General features: G+C 53.1%; 1 protein-coding gene across 1 annotated transcript in view; it reads left to right on the forward strand.

Annotated features, from left to right (window-relative positions):
* LOC111186011 (myosin-3) overlaps positions 1-21,153 on the forward strand; it is a 65,708-nt gene that overhangs the window by 44,215 nt on the left and 340 nt on the right. The window contains exons 4-42 of the mRNA XM_089900336.1: positions 245-300; positions 937-1,148; positions 2,883-3,026; positions 3,441-3,597; positions 4,640-4,667; positions 5,024-5,132; positions 5,725-5,817; positions 6,534-6,597; positions 6,680-6,778; positions 7,626-7,729; positions 7,816-7,954; positions 8,576-8,694; positions 8,778-8,927; positions 9,642-9,812; positions 9,908-10,214; positions 10,330-10,400; positions 10,965-11,052; positions 11,137-11,254; positions 11,642-11,765; positions 11,854-11,990; positions 12,076-12,331; positions 12,527-12,769; positions 12,862-13,038; positions 13,148-13,293; positions 13,373-13,463; positions 13,855-14,244; positions 14,342-14,468; positions 15,542-15,660; positions 15,832-16,028; positions 16,399-16,582; positions 17,195-17,360; positions 17,648-17,772; positions 18,268-18,576; positions 18,692-18,895; positions 18,972-19,097; positions 19,971-20,141; positions 20,234-20,338; positions 20,505-20,600; positions 20,700-20,837. Coding sequence (XP_089756462.1) covers positions 945-1,148; positions 2,883-3,026; positions 3,441-3,597; positions 4,640-4,667; positions 5,024-5,132; positions 5,725-5,817; positions 6,534-6,597; positions 6,680-6,778; positions 7,626-7,729; positions 7,816-7,954; positions 8,576-8,694; positions 8,778-8,927; positions 9,642-9,812; positions 9,908-10,214; positions 10,330-10,400; positions 10,965-11,052; positions 11,137-11,254; positions 11,642-11,765; positions 11,854-11,990; positions 12,076-12,331; positions 12,527-12,769; positions 12,862-13,038; positions 13,148-13,293; positions 13,373-13,463; positions 13,855-14,244; positions 14,342-14,468; positions 15,542-15,660; positions 15,832-16,028; positions 16,399-16,582; positions 17,195-17,360; positions 17,648-17,772; positions 18,268-18,576; positions 18,692-18,895; positions 18,972-19,097; positions 19,971-20,141; positions 20,234-20,338; positions 20,505-20,600; positions 20,700-20,837 — 5,796 coding nt within the window. The 5' untranslated portion in view covers positions 245-300; positions 937-944. The remainder of the gene's footprint in view (positions 1-244; positions 301-936; positions 1,149-2,882; positions 3,027-3,440; positions 3,598-4,639; positions 4,668-5,023; positions 5,133-5,724; positions 5,818-6,533; positions 6,598-6,679; positions 6,779-7,625; positions 7,730-7,815; positions 7,955-8,575; positions 8,695-8,777; positions 8,928-9,641; positions 9,813-9,907; positions 10,215-10,329; positions 10,401-10,964; positions 11,053-11,136; positions 11,255-11,641; positions 11,766-11,853; positions 11,991-12,075; positions 12,332-12,526; positions 12,770-12,861; positions 13,039-13,147; positions 13,294-13,372; positions 13,464-13,854; positions 14,245-14,341; positions 14,469-15,541; positions 15,661-15,831; positions 16,029-16,398; positions 16,583-17,194; positions 17,361-17,647; positions 17,773-18,267; positions 18,577-18,691; positions 18,896-18,971; positions 19,098-19,970; positions 20,142-20,233; positions 20,339-20,504; positions 20,601-20,699; positions 20,838-21,153) is intronic.

The raw sequence follows: 21,153 nt of genomic DNA on the forward strand, positions 1-21,153 counted from the left end.
GCAGACTGAGGAGGGTGCCGTGCTGGGCTGGTAGGAGCCAGGTTTGGGGCGGTTGGGGGCTTTTCCTACCTTCCTGGCTCACCTGTGGGTCACGTCCCATCTGCTCCTCCAGCTTTTCTCTGGGGTAAGGCTCTTTCTAAGTTATTAGTCCTTTATCCTTATTTGGTTAGTTCATCAGGACCCGATTCAGAACCGACCCAGACACTCCCGTGTCCTGAGCTTGCTTTCTGCGTATTTATTGCAGGTCTGATTACCCACGACTGCTGTTGTCCGCTGTCCTCCCGTGGGTGTGACCCTCAGGTGAGGAAGCCGGTCGGGTCCCTTGGCTCAGAGGTCTCTAGGGTACCAGTTCCTCCCACCTCCGATGGCCCGGAGGGTGAGAGCCCTGTAGAGCTTAGACCAGGACAGGTTAGGCTGGAGCGGAGCGGAGAGGAGGCAGCACCTGGGGAGATGCTCTGAGTAGACGCTGATGTCAGATGCTGCTTCTGTTCTCAAAACAGAACCGAAGGAAGCAAACGCCGGTGTCCTCCTGTGAGGAGGTAGCCACCTTGAGCCAGAAAGGTCCCAAATTCCTCAGCTATTTGCCGCTTAGCGCACTCTCTTTGAAGAATGCCGTTTATTTCTGATGGTGTTTATTTTTAAATCTTCCCTCAGCAACACCTGGGTTTTTGCAGAAGAGGAAAGTGAGTCCCGAGAACTGCACCCGCCTCTAGGGTCCCTTCGCCCGTCCAAGCCCCGGCTAATGGGGGAGCTTGGATTGCATACGCTCTGTGCCCTTTGCACAGAGTAGCTGCTCAATAAATATGTGTGCATTTGATTTTCCTGGGGGTCGATGGAGGGCAGCCTTGCTCCCGGGGCTCCACCTTGAAGGGCTCCCTCGGGGGCAGGGCTGGAGCCTGGGGGCAGCAGGGCTCACTTGGTGGGTTCGCCTTCCAGCCGACACCATGAGCAGCGGCACCGAAATGGAAGTGTTCGGCATAGCCGCTCCCTTCCTCCGGAAGTCAGAAAAGGAGAGGATCGAGGCTCAGAACCAGCCTTTTGATGCCAAAACCTACTGCTTTGTGGTCGACTCAAAGGAAGAATACGCCAAGGGGAAAATTAAGAGTACCCAGGATGGGAAGGTCACGGTGGAAACCGAAGACAACAGGGTAAGCCCCGTCCACACCCTCTGCAGGCCGGCCAGGCCTCTGCTCCCCATGGCTGCCCAGTCTGTGCGTCCGGTCCATACCCAGCCATCTCCAGACGTGGCTCTGGCACCGGAATGCCTCACCTGGCATCACCGCCTTAGCATGCCAGGTGTCCTCGGAGGAAGCAGAGTGAAAACTGGCCTCAGGTTGCACAGTGGGAGAACCACCTGGTTGTGGTTGGCCAAAACAATCGACGTTCGGGTGCTTTTGTTAACGTGCGCGTCACTCTAGGCCAGAGGGGACCAGCCCTGTGTATCCCAGGGGTGTGCAGTTGGGAGTCCAACAGTAGGAGGACCTCTGTTAGAACACTCTCCTTTGGTAGCCTAGGTTTCCCCCTAATTCTTCTAGCAATAGCCATCTAACTAAGGAAGTAAGGAAAGCGAGTAAAGGATCCTAGTGGACCACAAGCTCGATGTGACATAGCAGCCTTCCCATATCGTGAAGGCAATGAGCAGTATAGCCCACTACATTCTGGCCCAGGTACTGTGGGCATGCTGGGAGGAATTCTGGACTTCACTACTCTCTGGAATCTAGAGCAGAAGAATCTGGAAATGTTCTAAGAAAAGTTAAAAAAAAAAAGAAAAAAAAAAGGCAGGGGGGTGGTATCCAAAAGAGAAGTGTAAAGGAAATAGCGTCATTGGGTTGGATGTGAAGGAAAAAGGCACCGAAATTGTCCTGTGATGCTTGCAAGCACTGAAGCTCCAGAGGGCAGCTCTCAGTACATTTCAGATGATGGAGTTAAGAACGGGCTTATGAAGCCACAGGGAAACACGGAAGGTAGACCTGATGAATGACAATCTAAGACGTCTAGACCCTCACAGGGAGGGCTGATGGCACGGATGGTTTAAGTGGATCTCTACTTAAAGGCAGGTTTTCCACTGCCTTGCCCAGAGGCGGGGTGGGGAAAATGACCATCTTCAAAGGAGGTCTCAGGAAGGAGGTGAGGGCAGAGCAGGGGAGAGGAAGCTGAGCTCCACGCCCACTATGCCAGGGTCCTCCAGCCCCGCTGGGCACTGGGGCAAGGGGCTTCTCTCGAGGGGAGCACAAAGGCGCCTGCCAGTGCCTGGAACCACCGCTCTGCCTCGTGGTTCCTTCTCCTGGCTTGTAACACTCCCGCCCCAGAAAGGGAGCGGGGCTGGTTCTCTTTCACAAGCAAGGGCCAGAGGGGGTGAACGGGCAAGATGCAGGGTGGGGGCTTGGCAGCTGCTTTCAGAGAGCTCAGAATGCCGGCTAACTCTGGGCACCGGCCTGGTGACCCAAGGCCACCAGACTCCTCTTCGGTACCTGCCTCAGGAACACCAGTGGACCTGCCGTGTTCCCTGAGTAGACAGCAGAAACCCATGAGCTGCTGGAGCTGGGTTTCGGCCCAGCCGGCATCACGGAGCTGAGAGGTTTCCGCTGGCACCCGCGCCTGCATCATCCCCGCACCCACCCACAGAGACCCTCTTCTCATTTCTGTCATCTTTCCCTCACCTCAGGCCCATTGGAGATGGAAAAAAACAAAAGCCCAAGTAACAGAAACAAATCCCATTCCGTCACCACCACTGCAAGCCGCGCCCAGCCCTGTCTCCCTCCCTGTCAAACAGGCGTTTTCTCCAGCACCTGCTTCTTCTGATCTGGGCGTGGGAGACAGATAGCTGCAGGGGCAAAACGCACAGAGAAGCCCAGGTGTGCACTGTACCCCTTCCCTTTCAGACCCTGGTGGTGAAGCCAGAGGACGTGTACGCGATGAACCCGCCCAAGTTCGACCGGATCGAGGACATGGCCATGTTGACGCACCTGAATGAACCGGCCGTGCTGTACAACCTCAAGGACCGCTACACCTCCTGGATGATCTACGTCAGTGCCTGCGTTTGCTGGGTTTCCGGGACCTCTGACGGGGTGGGGTGGGGCTGAGCTGCTTGTGGTGGGATGGGCTCTAGAAGGACTGGTGCTGACTGAGCTGCTCAGCAAAAGAGGGGGAATGAAAAGGAGAAAGGGCGACAAGAGTGATGCAGGATCAGAAGGTGAGAGATGAACGGGGCGGGGGCAGGCGAGGTGGGTCCGAGGCTGGGGTCCTGGCGCCGGCACCCACCAGCGGCGGGAGGTCCGTTACAACCCTCTTGAGTCGGCTGCCTCATCTATAAAGAGAAGTCGTATCTTGCCTCCTTTACAAGTTTCTCATAAAGAGAAGTGAAATAACAAAAAGAAGGTTTTATGTGTACAGGCACACACCCATGTATACATACATATATATTTTTTACGCTCCCCCAGACCTACTCGGGCCTCTTCTGTGTCACTGTCAACCCTTACAAGTGGCTGCCGGTGTACAACCCCGAGGTGGTGGAGGGCTACCGGGGCAAAAAGCGCCAGGAGGCCCCGCCCCACATCTTCTCCATCTCTGACAATGCGTATCAGTTCATGCTCACAGGTAGGTTTCCAAGAAGGAAGCCTGGGGCGGGGGGAGGGCTCAGGGAAGCTGCCATGCGATCCTGCACCCGCCCTGTCCAGTGTGCAGCCTCCATACAAAGGACAGGAGGGTAGAGGTGCTTAAAAAAGACGAAAGAGGCCACATATTTTAGGGGCTTGCAGGCCCTGGTGAGAAGTTTGGATTTAGTGCAAGCATGGGTTACGTCATACGAAACTGACATTTCTGTGGGCCCAAAACAAAGACTGACAATTTCATATGGTTCAGCCTAATACAGTGAGAAGCCCGTGGCTGGTTGTAAGTGGGGGGCTTAACCTCTCTGGGCCTCATTCTCAAAGAGGAGTCTCTTCAAGCTCCCACCTAGGACTAAACAGGATAGTAGTGGGAAAGGGAACTGTGCAGTGAACTCTGACTGCTGGAGACATGGCGGAAAACTGGGAAGCTCTTTTTATTTTTATTAAAAGGTTTTTTCTTGGACTATAGTTGATTTACAGTGTTGTGTTAGTTTCTGGTGTACAGCAAAGTGATTCAGTTTATATATATATATTCTTTTTCAGATTCTTTTCCACTATGGTTTATTATAGGATACTGAATATAGCTCCCTGTGCTATACAGTAGGACCTTCTTGTTTATTTTATATACAGTCGTTTGCATCTGCTAATCCCAAACTCCTAATTTACCCCTCCCCCACCCCCTTTCCCCTTTGGTAACCTACGGGAGTCTGTTTCTGGTTTGTACCTAAGTTCACTTGTATCACGCAGTCACACATAGGTGGTATCATATGGCACTTGTCTCTCTGTCTGACTTCTCACGTAGTGTGATCGTCTCCAGGTCCATCCATGTCACTGCAAATTACACTATTTCATTCTCTTTTATGGCTGAGTAGTATTCCAGTGTGTGTGTGCGTGTGCGTGTGTGCGTATATATACACACGCACACACACACACACACACCACAGCTTCTTTACCCATTCCTCTGTCAATGGACATTTAGGTTGAGGAAGCTCTTTTCATATTGCTATCAACTCTATCTTTCCCTTTGGCAGATCGTGAAAACCAGTCTATTCTGATCACGTAAGTATCCAAGGTGTAGAGTGTTTTCATAGCTGTGGCCCTTTGTCCCCAGTGCAGAAGGGGAAGATGCCACTTGCTCTGTTTTGTTAATGAGAAAGTACCGAGAATGAAGTCTGTGATGCAAAGATGTGGGGCTGGGCGTTGGGGAGAGACGGGCAGGAAGGCCTGTGAGGCCTCAGGAAGCTGGAGCTCCCCATCCAGCCCGCTCAGCCGTGCCGTTCTCCCCCGGGGCCTCTCCGAGTGGTCTCACATTTGTTGGGAGGTGTGCGTCTGCTGTGGCTCGGGTGACATCTTAGGGGGCCAATTTACACTCACGGGACTTGTTTCTCTGTCTCTCTTTCGACTGCCCTGAATAGCGGAGAATCCGGGGCAGGAAAGACTGTGAACACCAAAAGGGTCATCCAGTACTTTGCAACAATTGCAGCGACTGGAGACCTCGCCAAGAAGAAGGACTCCAAAATGAGGGTATGGAGAGGAGAAAGGCTTGTTCTGCTTCCACTGCCAACCTTTGTCTTTAACTTCAGAACGAGGGGGCACGGGGAGGCGACACCCCACCTCCACAAGGAAGGGAGAGCAGGCCAGGATTTAAAGTCTCGCAGGACAGCCAGTTCTCCTAGACGACCCAGCATGTGGTTGATGTTACAGGACCAGATCCTGTGATTGCCTAGAAAACAAGCTTCTAAGGCTCCACTAAGAAAAGTCAGTTTGGGAGCAGCTCACATACACCAGAATCACACATACCAATTGGAGAGAACTGTAGTGTCTACTTGCCTTTCAAAACGAATATATTATAACAGTATGAAATGAACACCGATGACCTAGCTACCTGGAGAATCAAGGAGCTCAAGGGTTAAGTGAGGAGGTTTAGGTCAAGGCACCCAGCTTGAGCCAAATCTAAGAATGGCAAGCGTGAGGCGTGCTGATGGTTTGGCTGGGCCCCAGGTTGGAAAGCAGGGCAGGGAGGGTCTGGCGACCCGGGGCTGCAGGAGCGAAGGCAGCAGGCGCCGCAGAGCTCACTGTCGCGTGCGGCTCTTCCTGCCCCGACCCCCTGCTCCAGGGGACTCTGGAAGACCAGATCATCAGCGCCAACCCGCTGCTGGAGGCCTTCGGGAACGCCAAGACCGTGAGGAACGACAACTCGTCCCGCTTTGTGAGTTTGCACCGGCTCAAGCTGGGAGCTCCTCTGAGGCCCGCAAGTAGGCGAGGGCCCTGCTTCCAGGAGGCTGCAGTCCTGGGGGTGGACCGCGAAAGAAGGAAACAAATCAACAAGACAGTCTGGGACAAGGATTCCTTGGTAGACAGTGCAGTAAAGAGGACGTGTGGTCGTGTAACTGTGAGCCGGGTCTCCTTTAGACGGGGCTGGCAGGGAAGCCCTCTTGGTGGGGGGGGCTGGCCTGTGAACCCCAAGATCCACAGGATGAGGACAGGGGACTGGCGGGGTCAAGGGACCTCAGAGGGTCCGAGGGGCTGCAGCGAGGCAGGCAGCATGAGGGGAGGTGGGGAGGGGTGGTAGGGAGGGACCTGGAGCCTCGGAGTCTGTAGGCCAGGAGAAGGGGTTTGGGTTTCATTCAGGAAGCTACTGAGGGATCCTTTAAGAGGGAAGTGATACGGTGTGATTTGCATCTTGAACACAATCTCTCTTACTTTGTTGACCGTCTTGGGGGTGGGAGGGTAGGGGAGTGGCGTTTGGAGGCAGTGTGGAACAAGGGGATGGAGAAGGGAGACACAGCCAACCGGAAAGAGGAGAGGGAGAGGAGGACGTGCCTCACTTCAAATTACTGGGGAGTAAGGTTCCCGTTCACATTCCCCAGCAGATGGGTAGGAACACCTGGCGTCACGGTGCCCCTGGTCTCCCTTCCCCCACAGGGCAAGTTCATCCGAATCCACTTTGGTGCCACGGGCAAGCTGGCCTCTGCAGACATTGAAACGTGTAAGTAGATCCCTGGGATCAGGTGATGTCTCGGGACATCAGGGGAGCGGTTTGGAAAACAGTCCTGTGTTTGTGTTCCTAGATCTGCTGGAAAAATCGAGAGTAACCTTCCAGCTGAAGGCTGAGAGGAGCTACCACATCTTCTACCAGATTCTTTCCAACAAGAAGCCCGAGCTCATAGGTGAGGACGTCCCCAGAGGGGTTGGTCTGAGGCATTTCGCCTTTTGAGTGAGTGGACCAAAGAGAGCTGTGTGTATGCACAGGTGACTCGGCAGCCAGCAGAGGAAGCTTGCTTTAGAAATGGGATGCGGCTGTTTTGACAGTGACATGCCAATTTGAAAAACGCAATCCAATGGACAGTAAAAGGCTGAGACACAATTGGTTTATTCAGCTCTGGTTTGTAGAAACTGGCCGAATGACCAAGCATTTAGTGGTCCTCTAGCGCCCCCTTGTGTTCTGGCACAGAAACCAACATTTCACCAAACGCTGTGAGGCCAACGCAAAATCAGATGAACCACCAGCTGGTGGATGTCCACCCTGCCCTTTGTCCCGCACCTAACAGGGGCCTCGTGCCCTTCTTTGCTCCCTGACTGTGTCTGCTCAGCCTTCTGAGCCCAAGCCTGGAAATAGGCTGCAGCTTTTCAACAGGTTTTGGAAAAGACTGTGATTCTACCAAATGATCTGTGCTTCCCTCCCCGTGGCTCTGTCCTGGCCCACACTCGGCCAGTTTTCCCGATTAACCTTTCCCAACCGACATGGATCTGCACCCTTTGCACGCAAAGCAAGAGAATTTGAATATTCTCTCTGTGGTTCTTACCCTACATGGCCTGGGCGGGCTGCAGAGTCTTCCCTGGACTTTATATTCAGCCACAGCCTGAGTATCGAGAGACTGTTTAAGAGATTTCTAACTCTACCCTCAGCCTGGGCCCCAGCAGCAAAAGTCTCAGCTGAGGACACAGAAGCTGAAAGCCCCTAGTGGATGTTTTCTTTGCATCCATGTGACCTCCTCTAAATGGTCATTGTTGCAGAGCTGCTGCTTATTACAACCAACCCTTATGACTACCCGTTCATCAGCCAGGGGGAGATCCTGGTGGGCAGCATTGACGATGCGGAGGAGCTGCTGGCTACGGATGTAAGCAGACGCGGGGGAGGGGTGGGCGCGGGGCTGCTCCTCCACCACTGGGGTCAGCCGGCTGACGTGCTGTCCTCCGATGCCAGAGCGCCATTGACATCCTGGGCTTCACCCCAGAGGAGAAATGTGGACTCTACAAGCTGACAGGCGCCGTGATGCACTACGGGAACATGAAGTTCAAGCAGAAGCAGCGGGAGGAGCAGGCGGAGCCAGACGGCACCGAAGGTACCACGTCACCGCGGCGGCCGCGCACCAGGGCCAGGGGGCGTCCAGCTGAGGTCGCTCGGGGCCTTTTTTTTTTTTTTTTTTTCGGTACGCGGGCCTCTCACTGTTGTGGCCTCTCCCGTTGCGGAGCACAGGCTCCGAACGCACAGGCCCAGCCCTCCGCGGCATGTGGGATCTTCCTGGACCAGGGCATGAACCCGAGTCCCCTGCATCGGCAGGCGGACTCTCAACCACTGCGCCACCAGGGAAGCCCTTCAGGGCCTCTTTTGAAAGCAGTTACTCCTCCTCCTGCCTAGAGAGGCGAACCTCTTCAGGGCTCAGATGCCTACAGGCACGGTTACTGCCCCGTCTGCTGAATCACTAGAATGGTCCTGCTTCAAATACAGTAAGGAGTGACCAGGGTTTTCTGGAACCCAGTGCCGCCTTTTCATAAAATCTATCATATTCTCTGAGTGACTCAGCTCCCACCGGCCACAGGTAAGCAGTTTAGAGACACGGAATGTAAACACATGAAGATGGGCTGAGCCGAGCGTGGAAACATCCGGATGACTTTCAGAGTGGTTCTTCCGCTTTGCCAAGCATCAGGGGTTTCCCTTGTAATCAGCCTTCTTTTCCTGCCAGTGGCTGACAAGACAGCCTATCTGATGGGCCTGAACTCTTCGGACCTCCTGAAAGCTTTGTGCTTCCCCAGAGTGAAAGTAGGGAACGAGTATGTTACCAAGGGCCAGACTGTGGACCAGGTAAGTGGCTGCCGCAGGCTGGGAAAGGACGCAGCACCCGACGGCCGCTGCCTCCAGACTCACCGGCTGGCCCCTCCCCACAGGTGCACCATGCCGTGAACGCCCTCTCCAAATCCGTCTACGAGAAGCTGTTCCTGTGGATGGTCACCCGCATCAACCAGCAGCTGGACACCAAACTGCCAAGACAGCACTTCATTGGCGTCCTGGACATCGCGGGCTTTGAGATCTTTGAGGTTTGTGTTATACTCATTTGGCTTTGTGTTGGGGGCTGGTTTTCGTGATCCTATAGGCAAGATGTCAAGGCAGCCCACACGTCATCCAGCATCACATCTTGGAGGAAAACAAGATGGAGGGTGGATCAGGTAGAAGAGAACATGGAAGGGCTTGTATTATTTTAAGAGGGAGGAAGGCTTGTGTCAAGTGGAATTTTAAAGACATCCTCAAATGGATAAAAGAAAACAAAAAATCAAATGCAATTACTGACAATAGGGAGAGCCAGAAACAGAGAAGAAGTTGACAATAAGCCAACCATGTGATGTTTTACATAAATATCCTACTGGCTCTGGGTTAGAAGCACATAGCCATTCATCAAAGCATATGTTTGATGTCTGCCAGGTATAAGACTTGCAGGTGAAAAAAAGATGAGCTTGTAGTTTGTAGAGGACAACGAGAAGTACGTAAGGCACACAGAAGACCTACTACAGATAAGGCAGGCCGTGGCCAGTGCCCAGGAGAGGCCCAGACCATGGACTCAGGAGAAGCATCTTCCAGCTGGAAATCAGAGAAGACTCCAAGGATGTGTGGTCTCCGCTGAGCCCAAGAATGTGCCCATTCCTGAAAGCAAAAATGAGCTGGCGAGAGCCCGAGACCATGAGGAGGAAGGCTGATGCGTGTTTGATTTTGAAAGAAGTCTAACTTTTCATGTGAACCTTATGTTTTGGTGTCAGTACAACAGCCTGGAGCAGCTGTGCATCAACTTCACCAACGAGAAGCTGCAGCAGTTCTTCAACCACCACATGTTCGTGCTGGAGCAGGAGGAGTACAAGAAGGAGGGCATCGAGTGGGAGTTCATCGACTTCGGGATGGACCTGGCCGCCTGCATTGAGCTCATCGAGAAGGTACCTGCTGTGTGCAGTCAGCAGCCGCCCCCCGCCGACCTGCTGCTTGACACTGCAGCTCATGCCTGCCCCGTATGCACCCTGCCTTGGTCCAGCCGATGGGCATCTTCTCCATCCTGGAAGAGGAGTGCATGTTCCCCAAGGCCACAGACACCTCCTTCAAGAACAAGCTGTATGACCAGCACCTGGGCAAGTCCAGCAACTTCCAGAAGCCCAAGGCGGTCAAGGGCAGGGCCGAGGCCCACTTCTCGCTGATCCACTACGCGGGCACCGTGGACTACAGCGTCTCGGGCTGGCTGGAGAAGAACAAGGACCCCCTGAACGAGACGGCGGTCGGCCTGTACCAGAAGTCCTCCAACAGGCTCCTGGCACACCTCTACGCCACCTTCGCCATGGCAGATGGTAACAGACTCCGCGGGGTGCCTTGGACCCGCACTTTTTCACTCCACTCAGCCCACGGGACTGGAACGGCTCTGTAGGTCTGCTAACAGCACATGCCATCTTTTCTTTCTTTCAGCTGACAGTGGAAAGAAGAAAGTTGCCAAGAAAAAGGGTTCTTCCTTCCAAACCGTCTCTGCCCTTTTCAGGGTAAGAAAGATACAAATTTATTTGCTTGTAATTGGTTTAAGTCATCTCAAAATGAGCAACGCAGAGATGCTAAACTTGATTCACTCAGGAACGGTGATGTGGTCTGTCACTTAGGGAGGGTGAGTGGCAGTATGGTGATGCACAGAGGAGGTCTAATAGATGGAGGACCAGAACTGAGCTATCACTTTAAACGGCATCTGCTGCGTGTGCCGGCTGGCCAGGGAGGCGAGTCCTCAGTACAGACTTTCCGACTTGCCTGAAGGACACAGGCAATAGCATGTCCGGTGCCCAGTGGAGCTGGATACTCCTCTTGAGTTGATTTCAGAGGCATTTTGTACTTGGTTAGTCTCTGGTGGTTCACTGTGAAGCAAAAGTCTGTTATATCAGTTATTTGCCGACACTTCTAGCCAAAAGATTATTAAAAGAAAAAGTTAAATAATACCTTTATTCCTTAGAATTTATGATAAATTTAAAATACATACCTTACTCTTTTGTTACAATATATCTCCGTGTCTGTAAAAGCCTACAGTAGGCTCACTATCAAATTTAGTCTTTTTCTTTTAGGAAAACCTGAACAAGCTGATGTCAAATTTAAGAACCACCCACCCTCACTTTGTGCGCTGTATAATTCCCAACGGAACCAAAACCCCAGGTAAGACACCCGCTGGCTCTGCAGGCGGCACTCAGGCTTTAGGAGGTTGTGTGTGAAGCTGACGTTTGCGGCTTCTCTTCCCAGGCGCCATGGAGCACAGCCTTGTCCTGCACCAGCTGCGCTGCAACGGTGTGCTGGAAGGCATCCGTATCTGCAGGAAGGGCTTCCCGAGCAGGATCCTCTACGGGGATTTTAAACAAAGGTGTGTGAGAAAATGCTCTGTCTGCTTCTCGAGAAGATGTGCAAACGCTGGGACTTGAGAGGGAGGAATCCTGGTATGAAAAGACCCGTTTCAAAAGAACAGCTGTGGACTCCATGTAGAATGATTAACCTACCACTCGGCCAAGGTATACAGTTTTCTCCCACATTTTCTCAGGAGCTTATCTGACATACAACACGTCAGAAAAACACCTGGCCTAAGAGTCAGTAGGCCTAGGTTCTAGGCCACTATCTGGCCTGTGACCAAGAGCAAGATTCCTTCCCTTTCTGGACCTTGGCCTTCTTGCCTCTTGGAAGACAGGCCTGAACTGGTTTCCAAAGTTCATGTCTTTGCTAATGGTCTACGATGTTTCTGTGTCCACAACGGCAGATACCGAGTGCTGAATGCCAGCGCCATCCCTGAGGGGCAGTTCATCGACAGCAAGAAGGCGTGTGAAAAGCTGCTGGCATCCATCGACACTGATCACAGTCAGTACAAGTTTGGACACACCAAGGTACTGCATCAGCTCTGACAGACGCTGGCGTGTGGTCCCCGTTAGCCTTCTCCAGAAAACTGACTCGAGTCATCCTTCTCCCCTCAAGGTGTTCTTCAAGGCTGGCTTGCTGGGAACCCTGGAGGAAATGCGGGATGACCGCCTGGCCAAGCTGATCACCCGGACGCAAGCTGTGTGCAGAGGGTTCCTCATGCGCGTGGAATTCCAGAAGATGGTGCAGAGAAGGTCGAGCGGGGTCTGTGCTCAGACCTGAGCTCTTCGGGAGAAGTGGGGAGTCTCTCTTAGAAAAACACTGATGTTTTGTTTTTAGGGAGTCCATCTTCTGCATCCAGTACAACATCCGAGCCTTCATGAACGTCAAGCACTGGCCCTGGATGAAACTCTTCTTCAAGATCAAGCCCCTCCTCAAGAGCGCAGAAACCGAGAAGGAGATGGCCACCATGAAGGAAGAGTTCCAGAAAACTAAAGATGAACTCGCCAAGTCAGAGGCAAAAAGGAAGGAATTGGAGGAAAAATTGGTGACTCTAGTACAAGAGAAGAATGACCTGCAGCTCCAAGTACAAGCTGTAGGTGTTTAGGAATTTTTTTAAAACTTTCCTTCTAGATTTGATTATTTAAGAAAATGACTTTTGGTGGGAGTTTTGCTTTTTAGTTGCGATGCTTCGTAAAGGACTTCATGTATAACAAAATACTGGAATGTCACAAATCTTATCTTTTAACCATTAAAGGAAATCATGATATATTTTTTTCTTTTTTTTAAGGAAAGTGAAAACTTGTTGGATGCAGAGGAAAGATGTGATCAACTGATCAAAGCCAAGTTCCAGCTGGAGGCAAAGATCAAGGAGGTGACTGAGAGAGCTGACGATGAGGAAGAGATCAATGCTGAGCTGACGGCCAAGAAGAGGAAACTGGAGGACGAATGTTCGGAACTGAAGAAAGACATAGATGACCTTGAGCTCACACTGGCCAAGGTTGAGAAGGAGAAACATGCCACAGAGAACAAGGTGGTACACTCTTTGCGGGCCCTTCCAGCTTGATGTGGTCAATGCAAACCCGACTTGATCTCTTCTTATAATTGCCTGTGGCTTCTTCTTAGGTTAAAAACCTTACTGAGGAACTCGCTGGTTTGGATGAAACCATTGCAAAGTTAACCAGGGAGAAGAAAGCCCTCCAAGAGGCCCACCAGCAGACCCTGGATGACCTCCAGGCTGAAGAGGACAAAGTCAATTCCTTGAGCAAAATCAAGAGTAAACTGGAACAGCAGGTGGATGATGTGAGTAAAGGATGCTAGTCGGGAGGCCTGGGCCTCAGGGTGGGAAGAGCCCCCGAGAACCCTCTGGTGCAAAGCATTTGTTCTCAAAAGGAAACGGTGACTTTTGCAGCTGGAAAGCTCCCTAGAACAAGAAAAGAAGCTTCGTGTAGACCTGGAAAGGAACAAAAGGAAGCTTGAGGGAGACCTGAAGCTTGCCCACGAGTCCATATTGGATCTGGAGAATGACAAGCAACAGCTGGATGAAAGGCTCAAGAAGTGCGCCCCGAAACCACCGAGTTCAGCTTTCCAATTCCCGGGTATTTGGTCTTCACACGTTCTGCATTTCCCTTCACAGGAAGGATTTCGAGTACAGTCAGCTGCAAAGCAAAGTGGAAGATGAGCAGACTCTGGGCCTGCAGTTTCAGAAGAAAATCAAAGAGCTACAGGTAGGAGGCGTTTGGGACTTTTCTTTCGCACGTGGTCACGTACAGTGGGTGGGGGGTGTCTATTGCACGTCATTAGAGCAAAGCGGGCAGGACCACGGATCTCCTTTCTGCTGGGCTGACACAGTAGTGATGAACAGTTTTTCCGTAACTGTTGACAAGGCACATAATTGAAGTATTTCAAGTCCACATGCAGTTGGAATGGACTATATCCTGGGTGGCCGCTGCAGGGGTAATGCCTGTGTCGAGGCAGGAAAAACTCGTGTCAGAGAAAATTTGCAGCATTGGTATCGTTCGGGGAACAGTCCAAGAGTGGTTTGTCTAATGGGAGGGGAAACTGGCCTGGTGTTGACACTGGAAGTCAGGAGTGTCGTGGGGCGGCCTGCCCTCACAGGCCCGCATCGAGGAGCTGGAGGAGGAGATCGAGGCAGAGCGGGCCTCCCGCGCCAAAGCAGAGAAGCAGCGCTCGGACCTCTCCCGGGAGCTGGAGGAGATCAGCGAGCGGCTGGAGGAGGCGGGCGGCGTCACATCCACCCAGATAGAGCTCAACAAGAAGCGGGAGGCCGAGTTCCTGAAGCTGCGCCGGGACCTGGAGGAGGCCACCCTGCAGCACGAGGCCACGGCGGCCACGCTGAGGAAGAAGCACGCGGACAGTGTGGCTGAGCTGGGGGAGCAGATTGACAACCTGCAGAGGGTCAAGCAGAAGCTGGAGAAGGAGAAGAGTTCGTTCAAGCTGGAGCTCGACGACCTCGGCAGCAATGTGGAGAGCGTGTCCAAGTCCAAGGTGCGGGGTGGGGGCGCCTCATCCTCAGGTGAGGGGGACCCTGCCTCCTTCCCACCTGATCGCTGACTCAGCTTCCTCCCCCTTCTCAACCCTGCAGGCGAATCTGGAGAAAATCTGCCGCACTCTGGAGGATCAGTTAAGCGAGGCCAGGGGCAAGAACGAGGAATGTCAGAGGAGCCTGAGCGAACTGACCGCACAGAAGGCACGTCTGCAGACGGAGGCCGGTGAGCGCCGGGAAACGGTGGGGGCGGTGCCTCCTGGACACCCACAGAGGGCAACTGTTCAGAACGAAAGGCAGGGTTTGTTTGGGGGAGGATTTCTAGGGAAGCAGATTTTCAGGAGAGAGGCAATCAGAATAACCCACGAAAGCGCCATTTAGAATGTCCCAAAGGAGGAGAGCACTGAAAGTTCAGTAAGAAGGAGAGAGACATGGACTGGAATGAGGAGGGACCCAGAACACCACCTGCTTCAAGCGCTTTCAAAATTAATGTAACCCTGCCTCAAAAAGAACCTAGAGGGCAGAAGTGGGACTAGGAACCAAGTCCCATGGCTTTTCTACTTCTCGCTGCACGTTAATGCAGATTCGTTGTCTGCAATGGAGCATTTTAAACAGTAAAGGAAGAAACACGGCCAATTTGTATAGGCTCTTGGTGTGTGATAAAAATACAGGGGAACATTATCCGGGACTTCCACCTAGAAAACGTGGCTCCCCCAGCGCTGGTCCTCCAGCCCATCATCACAGGTGAACCAGTCCTTTGTAGCAGCTCGACCGAGACACTGACAAAAAGAAGTTCAGGGGCCACTTCTACCATGATCTTGGGAGTTCACCCCTGGAGTCCGAAGGCCTCTCCCCCACCTTCTTTTTCTCTTGCCTCTACGTAAGCATATAAACCAGAACCACTGTAGCCACCCAAAAATCCAGCTTCAAACTACTGAAACTAGAAGTCCTAAGGAACGCAGCTAAGAGATGCAGTACTTCCCCCAGTGACAAACCAGCAAACAGCTGGAAGCACCAGCCACTGAAAGGTCTGATGGGAGTGTTTAGGTGGTGAGGTTTTGGTTTACAATTATTCTTAAGTTTTACTGACAAAAGTTACTCCACGCTTCTGGAAGTTTACAACAGTATCTTACCAGGGTGTGCTTTCAGTTTCCTCTTCACGGACACATCCCTTCACCCCCAAGAAAGGACCACACCTTGTAATTTACTCTCTCCCCAGATCTCAGCACAGTGCCTTACATACAGTAGGAACCTGGTGAGTGAATGAATGAAGTGAAAATATTTCCCTTCTGGACACAGGTGAGCTGAGTCGTCAACTGGAAGAAAAGGAGAGCATAGTATCGCAGCTTTCCAGAAGCAAGCAAGCATTTACCCAGCAAGTAGAAGAGCTCAAGAGGCAGTTAGAGGAAGAGAGCAAGGTACGTCCGCAGAGGGAGCGCTCCCCGACCTAGCCTTCCAGTACCACCTGCAGAAACAAAAGGCAGCTCTACTCATAGGTGATGACAGCGGGAGCCCACTTGGATTGCATCATGCACACGGCACTAAAATGGTCATCCGCTGGGGCCTCTCCTCTGTCCTGACTTTTGCAGGCCAAGAGCGCCCTGGCCCACGCCCTGCAGTCCTCCCGCCACGACTGTGACCTGCTGCGGGAACAGTATGAGGAAGAGCAGGAAGCCAAGGCTGAGATGCAGAGGGCGCTGTCCAAGGCCAACAGCGAGGTGGCCCAGTGGAGGACCAAATACGAGACGGACGCCATCCAGCGCACGGAGGAGCTGGAGGAGGCCAAGTACACAACCCTATCTGTCTTCAGAAGAAATAGAACTCCTAGATGATCAAGTGACAGAAGGCACTGACTTTAGAACTACTCGCGAGTGAATTTGTTACGATGTTTCCCCATCTTCTATGTCTTTTAAGGCAGTTCTGTGCCAGTAGAGGGAGCCGGTGTTAGCACATTTCATTGAGACAAAGGACTTTGACCTTGGTTAGAGAAAAGGCAGGCTCTTGGTCACTGGTTTTTAGCAGACGGGAAGTTCTCCTGGGCTTATGAAAGGAAATCGGCGTTTGAACCACATAAGTTAGTGACTCCAGCTTGGTGAACAGTGATGTTCAGGAGGATTGAAACTGAAACCATCTGCCTCTCTCTCACATTCTTCAAGGAAGAAGCTCGCTCAGCGCCTTCAGGATTCCGAGGGACAGGCTGAGGCGGTGAACGCTAAGTGCGCTTCCCTGGAGAAGACCAGGCAGAGGCTGCAAGCAGAGGTGGAGGACCTGATGGGCGATGTGGACAGAGCCAACTCCCTGGCTGCCGCTCTGGACAAGAAACAGAGGAACTTTGACAAGGTGTGGGGTGAGCTCCCTGCCGGCTGAGCACCGTGACACGGGGGTACCTGGTGGTACCTGACTCTGCCCCAGTAGCAGTGTGACCTCAGGCAAGCCCCTGAAACAATGGGAGTGGGATGCGGGGGGAGGTCCCTTTCAAAAACTGTCAGTGGAAACAAGCCACCGCCTCCAATGTTGTCCAGTCCCGAGCGTTTTTGTACCCCCACACGGCTGGTCTGTCTGGGGGGGCTGATGTGGGAATCCAACTCGGGTCCCACTGCGAGGCTTTGTGGCAGCTTCCCCTTCAGTATGACAGGTAAGGTTGCTTTGAAACAAAGTTTTAATGAAATATTTAGAAGTACGGGGCCGTTTTCATATTGGGAAGAGGGCAGTTCGGCCCAGCTAATTCCTTCTCAAAGGATCCACTTGCTTTTCATAGAGGGCAGTTGTTACTGACCAGTGACTGATCTGGAAATCTTGGTTAGCCAACAGTCAGGAACAAGGGGCTAGGCAAGCGACATGGCAGAGGCGGCCCCAGCTCCCAGACTGCTCACCCTCGCGGGCGTACTTAGATAGAAACTAGCCGAGAGGCACTTGTCAACAGAGGTGCTGCCTTCCTCCCCGGTGCTGCAGGTGCTCGCTGAATGGAAAACCAAGTGTGAGGAGAGCCAGGCAGAGCTGGAGGCATCTCTGAAGGAATCCCGCTCCCTGAGTACTGAGCTCTTCAAACTGAAAAATGCCTATGAAGAAGCCTTAGATCAACTTGAAACTGTGAAACGGGAAAATAAGAATTTAGAGCGTAAGCAATTTGTCTGAAATCCTGCTTCATGCTATTGCCAGAGCGTGGGGCTGGAGGGCCGTGACTGCAGGACCCAAACCCCTACACGGGAGTCCGTTACTGCACACACAGGAAGCGTTCAGATCCGAGGGGTTGTTTCTGAGTCTCTCTGTATACAGTATCTTACCTCTAGGAAACAGCATCCTTAGAACTATGATAAACCAGTTAAAAGCATTCGGTTGGTGCTTACTCTGCCTGGAAAACTGCACGGAGAACGTTCCGAGGCAACCCAACCTCTTTCTTTGCAGAGGAGATAGCCGATCTCACAGAACAAATTGCCGAAAACGGTAAAACCATCCATGAACTGGAGAAATCAAGAAAGCAGATCGAGCTGGAAAAGGCTGATATCCAGCTGGCCCTTGAGGAAGCAGAGGTGAGCAGAACGCCGGCGAGGCATTGGCCTGGAACAGCTGCTATGATGGTGGGGCTCCAGCTTGGGAGGCCAGGCGGGCCCGATCTGGGTCTGTAAAGTCACAGTCCTAACGCCGGCTCCTTTCCTATCAACTTGCATGGACTAATACCTGTGAATTATCTTGAACTTACTGGAGAAAATCATTACGTTAAAATAGGTCTAAAAATGAGATTTTACAAAAATCTTAGATGAATTCAAAATATCTGTAAAGTGCCTTAAGCGCCTAAGAAATGTGATGATTTAAATGTTATTGTTTGATAGTATAATAAAAACAAAGTGCAATGAAACATCTTATTTCTGCACTGAAGGTAAGTTAGGGATTTTTTAAAAAAGAGTTTTGAATATTGCAGAGTTAGAATTACAAACATTCTATTGGAGGGTTTTTTGCCCCAGAGTAGCGTAGCAGGCTCTCTCCCATCACTGGTATTATTTCTGTCTTGTTCTTGTGCTTCAAAGGCCGCTCTTGAGCATGAAGAGGCCAAGATCCTCCGAATCCAGCTGGAACTCTCACAAGTGAAATCAGAAATCGATAGAAAGGTGGCCGAGAAAGACGAAGAGATCGAGCAGCTGAAGAGGAACTACCAGAGAGCAGTAGAGACGATGCAGAGCGCCCTGGACGCCGAGGTGCGGAGCCGGAACGAGGCCATCAGGATCAAGAAGAAGATGGAGGGGGACCTGAACGAAATCGAGATCCAGCTGAGCCACGCCAACTGCCAGGCCGCAGAGACCCTCAAACACCTCCGGAGCGTCCAGGGGCAGCTGAAGGTTTGCACACTCCCGGTGGGAAACCTCTCCCAGCCTCAGACACGCCAGCTGTCGGCTGGGCTCATGGTCCTCAGGCCTCAACTTCAGCCGGACGTTTCTGTTACTGTCTGGCCAGGATACCCAGCTCCACCTGGATGATGCTCTCCGGGGCCAGGAGGACCTGAAGGAGCAGCTGGCGATCGTGGAGCGCAGAGCCAACCTGCTGCAGGCCGAGATCGAGGAGCTGCGGGCCACCCTGGAGCAGACGGAGAGAAGCAGGAAGACGGCGGAGCAGGAGCTCCTGGACGCCAGCGAGCGCGTCCAGCTCCTGCACACCCAGGTGGGGGAGGGGCGGGGGGCGGGGCGGGGCCCCTGCTCTCGGGCGCGCCTGGCTAACACCCCTCCTCCCGTCCCAGAACACCAGTCTCATCCACACCAAGAAGAAGCTGGAGACAGACCTCCTGCAGCTCCAGAGCGAGGTGGAGGATGCCAGCAGGGACGCGAGGAGCACTGAAGAGAAAGCGAAGAAGGCCATCACGGACGTGAGGCTCCTCCCTGCCCTGCGTGGCTGCCAGGATTGCATTTCTTCCAAGCCCCCTTCCTCTCCAACTCATTAGACAGGGTGGGGCCTTCCCAGGGCACATGTGGTGTGAGTTCTGCTCCAGAAGCGCTCCCCACCTCCCCAGACAGTCAGCATGTCTCCTCCCGCACGTTTAAATAGTGGACATGAGAAATAAGGGAGTGTGGATTAAAAAAAGACCAGAAGGAATTATATTCCTTTCTTATGCCCTTGGAGAGGTATGCTCCTTTCCTTCAACGTATGACTGATTCCAAATACAAAAATGAGACCCTCAGACGTCAGGATCCCACCAAATGTCACCTCACAGGAAGCCGGCTTCCTTCCCACCGGCACCCAGCCTTCCTGCTCCAGAGGCCTTGGTTCTGGGCTCGTGGCCCCCACAGCGCCACCTGCTGCTCGATGGAGGGCACAACCTCGTGACGATTCCTCCCTGCTTGCTCAGGCACCCCCAGTTCCCTAGAGGCCTTCCCTTAGCCCCATTACCCCACACCTGTGATGCTAGGTTATGAACTCAGAATTCTCTAAGTCACGGGTTGGTGATAATGGTGATAAGGAAAGAAGGAATCTCCTTGGAGCTAGGGAGGTCCCAAGGAGGCCAGTTTAAGAAAGGGAAGAAACTATTTCCCATCCAGCCCTTGAAGGTTTCACTTCTTAGCTTATGCTACATGCCTGGTGCAGCTCTTCTCAGGTCCCATGGTGGAACGGTGGGCTCAGTCATCCCGTTACCTATTGTCCTTTGTCATCAGCATGGCTCTGGTCCTCCGGGTACCCAGATTCCGACAGCTCCAAGCACTTGACCTTGGTCTGCATCTGAGTGGGATGACGTGCTTTTCAGGCGGCCATGATGGCCGAGGAGCTGAAGAAGGAGCAGGACACCAGCGCCCACCTGGAGCGGATGAAGAAGAACCTGGAGCAGACGGTGAAGGACCTGCAGCACCGCCTGGACGAGGCTGAGCAGCTGGCCCTGAAGGGCGGGAAGAAGCAGATCCAGAAGCTGGAGGCGCGGGTACTTGCAGGACAGGCCCCAGCCTACGCAGAGCTTTCTGGCCTCTCCCGTTCGTGCTCCAGCCCCAGACTAATTTACACACGTTCCCCCAGATCCGAGAGCTGGAGTTTGAGCTTGAAGGGGAGCAGAAGAAGAACACCGAGTCTGTCAAGGGCCTGAGGAAGTATGAGCGGCGGGTCAAGGAGTTAACTTACCAGGCAAGTGGAAAGAAACCCCACGGGCATTTCCTCTGTGAAGTGCGAACGCCCTCCCGGGTCCTCTCTCCAGAAAACAGGGAGAAATCCTTTAGCCCCAGAGAGAACTGGGACCTCTTGCATCCCTGCTGGCCCCTGGCTAAGTACTGTCCCATGTTCTCTCTTTCAGTGCGAAGAGGACAGGAAGAACGTGGTGAGATTACAGGATCTGGTGGACAAACTTCAAGTGAAGGTCAAGTCCTACAAGAGGCAGGCCGAGGAGGCTGTAAGTCCGCGGGACCCCAGCGCGGCGCCTGGCCTGTTTCTCTTGCGAGCCCCAGAGAGGCGCTCGCTGATCGTACCCGCCCCGGCTCTTTGCTTTTAGGATGAACAAGCCAACGCGCATCTCACCAAGTTCCGGAAAGCTCAGCATGAGCTGGAGGAGGCTGAAGAACGGGCCGATATTGCCGAATCTCAAGTCAATAAGCTGCGCGCGAAGACCAGAGACTTCACCTCCAGCCGGGTAGGTGGCCCCGCGGCACTGGGTGGGGAGGGCGATGCGGCGGGAGGTGTGACTCCCGGGGAGGAACCCGCCGTGATGGACGGGACCTTGGAGAACCTTCGACTTTAGAAGTGGTCAGTCTCGGGCTCAGGAAGGGAAAGGATTTGCTTAAAGCCACGTAGCTGCGTAGAGCCCGGCTAAACCCCGGTCTGTGAGTCCCAGTAGAACACCGTCCTGAAAAGCGGCGAGCGGTTCCTGCGTGGGCTCGGGCGCCCTCTGCCGGCAGGCCGCCGTCTCTGCGCCCACTGTAGGTGTAGGTTCCTAGATCCCTGGGCTG

Source organism: Delphinapterus leucas, chromosome 19 (assembly GCF_059928025.1).
Source record: "Delphinapterus leucas isolate spDelLeu-1000000601 "Yukka" chromosome 19, BTC_Dleu_Yukka2, whole genome shotgun sequence".
NCBI classification, from domain to species: domain Eukaryota; kingdom Metazoa; phylum Chordata; class Mammalia; order Artiodactyla; family Monodontidae; genus Delphinapterus; species Delphinapterus leucas.